At 53.4% G+C, this 6000-nt stretch overlaps 1 protein-coding gene across 2 annotated transcripts in view; it reads right to left on the minus strand.

Moving 5' to 3' along the window:
• Positions 1 to 4395, minus strand: part of Dtx4 (deltex E3 ubiquitin ligase 4) — a 33894-nt gene extending 29499 nt beyond the window's left edge. The window contains exon 1 of one of the 2 annotated variants that reach the window (XM_028884212.2): positions 3294 to 3520. In XM_028884212.2, coding sequence (XP_028740045.1) covers positions 3294 to 3504 — 211 coding nt within the window. In that variant the 5' untranslated portion in view covers positions 3505 to 3520. Of the gene's footprint in view, positions 1 to 3293; positions 3521 to 4330 lie in introns of those variants that run through there. The other variant, XM_037204979.1, reaches the window with a different exon arrangement.
• Positions 4396 to 6000: the final 1605 nt, after the last annotated feature.

Consider the following 6000-nt stretch of genomic DNA (forward strand, 5'->3'; position numbering starts at 1 on the left):
ATGGTAATCATAATGTCTGCCTCCTCCATTCCTGTGCCCCTACGAGGTAGGAAGCGATAGGAGAGATTTTGTCAGCTCTTGTAATCCCACTCACTGCACTGGACCCTTTACATTGAGGATAAAAAGAGACAGGATAGTACTAAAAACTCTGAGCTGGAAACACTTTACTCTTGCATCCATCTATTTTCATTAGCATTGTTGTTGGTGCAGGGGGTCCAGGCCATGCACCTACAGATGCCTATGCTGGAAAAGAAAGGGATCTGAAGGCTTCTCTTCAGTCTACAAGGGAAAAGACCTGAACCATTATGGGAAGGCCTCACTGCAAAGGAAAAGGAAAATGGCAGTAGAGGACTTTGGATGGAGAGGCTCCACTAAGGCACACAGACTGGGCTCGCGAACCTCCTCCCTCCTTAAATATTCTCCAGCCCAACTGCCCAGAGAAAAGTAGCCTAGAATGCAAACCAGCTCCTGTCTGCAAAAGTCTGGGGAAGGAGAACCCAGGGCAAACAGAAGCAGGCAGATGGGTGTCTGCAACCTCCCAGCCATCTCCCTGGAGACAGTCTGGATGCAGTCAAGAGCTCTGAGGAATGAAGAGACCAAGCTCCCTAGGTATCCAGGCATGCAACTCTGAGAAGAGAAAGTTCTCATGTCAAATGCCTATAAAACAAGACAACCAAAGAGAGAGGAATTGCCTCTAGGCAGGGAACTTGCAGCTTGTCTGTCTCTATAGGGATTTTTTTTTTCTGGTTCCCAGCTTTACAGTGTGGCTTGGGGACAGTGAGTAATTTAATTAAACATTGCCGGGGCTTGGCTGAGGTTGCCTGGGAGCTGGTGGCTTAAAGTTCTTACCACGTCACAGTCTCATCAATGGTCTATATTGAGAGGAACTGAGTTCTTGTCTGGACGAGGAAGGGAGCAGAAGGGGTCAGAGCTGACATGAAGGGATTCTAATCTGCATTGACAAGCTCCTTGGCAGGCCCAGCCTTTCTAGGAAATCAGCCTTATGTATGCCTTCAGCATCCCAGCCCAGCACTTGACATGGAAGAGAGAGGTGCCTAGGAAAGCGTTCTTGATCCAGGAAAGGGATGAAGCCAAAGTTGCGTGGACGTGACACCCACGAGGCAATCTTTAAAAGGATTCAGGCTGGAGGAGGAGGGCACGTCTGTAATCAATACCTGCACTTGGGAGGCAGTTTGGCCAGTTTGAGGCCAGCCTGAAACAAAGACCTAGATCATATTTTTTAAAAGGCAGAGGCAGAAGAAACAGTTCAGTGGCAGAGTTTTGCCGAGGATCTTTGCTATTTCTCAGCCTCAGACATAAACCAGAAGACGCTCCAGTGCTGAGTGATCTGCTATAACCACCAGACAACAGGTTACTGCCCGGAGAACAGCCGCCCTCGGACAGACCCTGGGAGGAGACACTGTCATTCACTCCTGGTTCTCTAGAACTTCACTTTTGTCAAGAGCATCGTCTAGGTCATGACTGCTCCTAGTTCTACGTCCATCTTAAATAGCTCCAAATGCAGCTGAACCCTCTGACGTCCTAACAGTGGGGCAGGGTTGGGGGCTGCCCATTGCTAGAATGGCTCTCCATATGCTGCGCAGACTTAGTCTGAAATAGAAGAGCTAAACTTGCTGTTTTATTTTGAGCAGGCCTGGAACTCCCTGTCAGGTGGTCTGCTGATCCCACCTCCACAGCTCAGCTGCTTCCTCCACACACACACCCCACACATGCTCGCCCTCCATCTGAGGCCTCGCTCGCTCGCTCGCTCCACTCCTTACTTCCACATCCTGTACTCAAATGCACAACAGCATCTTATATTCCTAGTCTCGGGCAACATTTCATCCTCTTCCCCTACTTCCCTTCATTCCTCTTTATTCTCTTCCTCTTAGCTCCTCCTCCCTGCTTTCTCCATCAAGGCTCAAGCCCGCCAGATGCTAAAACTTCTGGAATTTTTTTTTTTCCCCAAAAAAAAGTTTTCCTCCATTGGCCAGGGTCATACAGTTCTTGGCAAAGCGGTTGTTCAGAGTTATGACTACAGATTACAAGAGGAAGGAATAGACTTCTTTCCCATGACAATTCCAATTAGCACACAGGATGCGAGGGTTTTCCTAGGCCGTTCAGAGGACCTGTCCAGCAGCTGTTCCCTGGGCCACAGGGCCCTCCTCCACACACCCTCTTCCCCCTCCCCACCACACCTGCTTCTCCGGGCTCTGCAGTTACACCCTTGGGAAAGGCCAGCCCAGAATTCCAGAAATGACCCTCAACTGAAAAGATTACTCTCTGGAGACACAAACTTATCCCAAGTCACCTGTTAAACTTGAACACACTGGACCCAGAGGAGAGAGCAAGTGCTTTCCTTCTCTCTCCAGTGGCTCCCAAGCCACACTCTAACTTCTGCAGCTCTGGCCAGGAGCCACAAGGGCCGCACATCTGGGAGGCTTGGAGTGGTCTCGCTGGCAACTTGGTTTTTATATAAAGACAAGAGTTTCGTGCCTGGGGAGGCCGCAGTGACCCTTGTGTGCTGCTTTAAGAAAAAAAACCCAGGGACAGTTTCTTCTTAGCCTTCCTCCTCCCTCCCCCCTCCTCCATGGACAAAGGGAGCAGCTTCCCTGGCAGGCATTCCAGAGCCCCGTCCTTCCCCCTCCTCTCTCCATCTGCTCTGGCCTGTTGCTTCAGTGCTTGGAGGATACAAGTAGAGGCATCTGTGGATGCCACCACATCCAGGGTGTTCCAGCCCTGGAACCCCTGGCTCCATTCTCTCTTCCCAGTAATGTCCCTGCACTTCCACACACTAGACTGACTGTAATTAAGCCAGGGGAATCCCTCTGTTCCCCAAGTCTTGCACCCAGGAGCAGGCAGTGGGAAAGCTAGGTCCATAGAAGAGAGCCAGAGACAGTAAGGTTAAAAGGGACATGTGGTAGCCCCAAGGGTGCCTGAGACAAAGCAGGGTCAGCCAAGGTGTGAGCAGCCAAGAGGCTTCCACAATGTCTTGCTTGCTAAGCATTGCTTGGGGGCTGCAAAGTCCTAGAGTTCTTGCACAAAGGGCTACTAGGGACAGAAAGGGGGTCTCCTGCTGCTAGGCTGCAGCTGGGTTTGCACAGTCAAGACACTTGGATCAACTACTTGGAAGGACATTTATTTGGAGGTGGTCATGGGATCCTGAGAGCATCTAGGGAAGGGAAGCACCTGCCCTCAACACCGATCGCTGACACCAGTAAGAGAAACTGCCCACGACCCACGACCACGAGGGCGGTAGCTCCCGGGATAGACAAGGGATGTGGGCGGCTCACCCGTGTCTTGGCGGAACTGGTTCATGGACTGCAGGTCGATGATGTAGGGCGCGAGCCGGCTGTCCACCTGGCCCAGTACCACGCTGCCCCCAGCTCGGGGACCCGCGCGCACCACCGCCTCGATGTGGTGACTCACGGCCGGGCTGTAGGGACGCCAGCGGCCGTGCTCGTTCAGCCATTCCCACACCACCACGGCCGAGGCCAGGAGCATGGCGAGCCCGGGGAGTGGCGCGGCGCTGCCCGCCTCCCGGGCCCGGCCTCCTGCGCTTCCTCGGGCGCCGCCGCCTCCGGGCCTGGACCGCGCCCCCCGCCCCACGCCCCGCCGCCGCGGGCAGCCTCAGCTGCGGCCCATGGGGGAGTCCGCAGCCGCGCAGGCACCGGGACGCGGACCCCGGGGCCGCCGCCTCCGACCGCGTGCCGCCGGGCTCCGCCGCTGCTGCCGCTGCTCCGAAGGGTCCAGCGGCTTCATGCAAAGGCCCGGCCCTGCGCACTCGCCGCCCCGCCTTGCAAAGCCACCCGGGGGCGCGCGGCCCGAGCGACGCTGCACCCGCCTCGCACCAGTTGCGCCTGGGGCTCCGCGGGCGCCCGCGTGGATCGCGCTGCACGGTCACGCCCTCCGCCCTCTCTCCGTGCGGAGCGTAGCGACCGCGGGGGCACAGCTCCCCCTCCCTGCGGCTCCGCTCAGTGATTTCCAGAAGGAGTCGCCCCTCCCCGGCAGTGCGCCAGGGCGAGCTCGCGCCCGCGGACGCTTCCCTAGTCCCCGTGTGCCGAGAGCAAGCGCGCCATCCCGACCCCAGCGGCCACGGCCGGGCCTTAACTTTGCAGTCTCTTTAAAAATGGAACTTTTGTCTGTCTTTCTGTTTTCAGCGCAGAGCCGGCCGTGTCCGCGGTGCGAGCTCCAAGGCTCGCATTTCTCTCCGGCTCGCGCACGCACGGACACACTCACACTCGCGCGCACACACACAAACACACACACACTACACACACACACACACGCACGATCAACCCCACGCCCTCCTCGTTCTGCCTGCTATTACCTCATCCTCGCCTGCATCCTTCCTTAGCTGTCCGTCAAGGATGCAGAAGCCACGCCCCCTGGCCGTTCGCACCAGAGCTCTAGCGTTTCCACGCCCCCTGCTGGTCGGAAACCTCATGTGCAGGTCAAAGGCCACACACTGGGTGACCACTACGTTTATTTAAGCTGCCTATGCAGAGAGCGGAGAAGTTAGAAGGCACAGACTAAACTGGTTCATCCTGCAGTGTCTCTGAGTAAAACTATGAGACAGGAGAACAAACACAAGCTAGACTCGCTTACTTTGGTCATTAACGGCTAAAGAAGAAAATATTCTGAAGTGCGTTCTCACTAAAGGGGTTTGAAGTCTGGATTGCACATTATTGCTGGGCATGGTATGTCACGCTTGTAACTGCGGCACTTGGGAGGCTGAGGCAAGAAGATGAGAATTTCAGGCCACATATCCAGTCCAGGTCTCAAAAAAAAAAAAAAAACAACCCAAAACATTCCATTTTTAAGAGAATTACATATGAACCTTGTCAGGCAGGGAACACACACTTCATTTCTCTGTGGGTGAAACCACACATACAATGAGTTCATTCTGATAAAGTGAAGACTGAATTTGGAATAACTTTATATTGGTAATGAGATTATGAATCTTTTTTAGAATAGCTTTTTCAGAGTTTCATATGCTCTTTTTACGTTTGAGGAGACGAGCAGAAAACTGCTCCTGAGCAGATAAACTAGGAATTCCAGGGTGGACCAAGCTTAATCTAGGCAAGGGGGGAGTATTAAGAAATATTCAACTGGCTGGATCAAGAACAGAGAGGGAGAACAAGGAATAGGAGACCATGGTAAATGAAGACCACACGAGAAAAGGAAGAAACAAAGTGCTAGAGAGGCCCGCAGAAATCCACAAAGATACCCCCACAATAGACTGCTGGCAATAGTAGAGAGACAGCCCGAACTGACCTACTCTGGTGATGGGATGGCCAAACACCCTAATTGTCATGCCAGAAACCCCATCCAAGGACTGAGGAATCTGGATGCAGAGATCCATGGCTAGGCCCCAGGTGGAGCTCCGGGAGTCTAATTAGGGAGAAAGAGGAGGGTTTATATGAGCGAGAATTCTTGAAACCAAGGTTGGACAAAGCACAGGGACAAACAGCCAAACGAATGGAAACACATGAACTATGAATCAAAGGCTGAGGGGCCCCCAACTGGATCAGGCCCTCTGAATGGGTGAGACAGTTGATTGGCTTGATCTGTTTGGGAGGCATCCAGGCAGTGGGACCAGGTCCTGTGCTCATTGCATGAGTTGGCTGTTTGAAACCTGGGACTTATACAGGGACGCTTGGCTCAATCTGAGAGGAGGGGACTGGACATGCCTGGACTGAGTCTACCAGGTTGATCTCAGTCCTCGGGGAGGCTTTGCCCTGGAGGAGGTGGGAATGGAGGGTGCTGGGGGGAAGGGGAGGGGGACAGGAGAGGGGAGAACAAGGGAATCCGTGGCTGACATGTAGAACTGAATTGAATTGTAAAATAAAATAATTAAATAAAAAATAAAAAAAGAAATATTCAACTGACTGCTTGAAAGACAAACAGGAAGAAATAGACTTCTACTTCCTGTGTCCACGCTAATTTTGCACTTACTCCTCTTGTGTCTGCCATGCTAACAGGGCAGGGTAGGATAGC

This window comes from Peromyscus leucopus, chromosome 1, assembly GCF_004664715.2.
Source record: "Peromyscus leucopus breed LL Stock chromosome 1, UCI_PerLeu_2.1, whole genome shotgun sequence".
Classification (NCBI taxonomy): Eukaryota; Metazoa; Chordata; class Mammalia; order Rodentia; family Cricetidae; genus Peromyscus; species Peromyscus leucopus.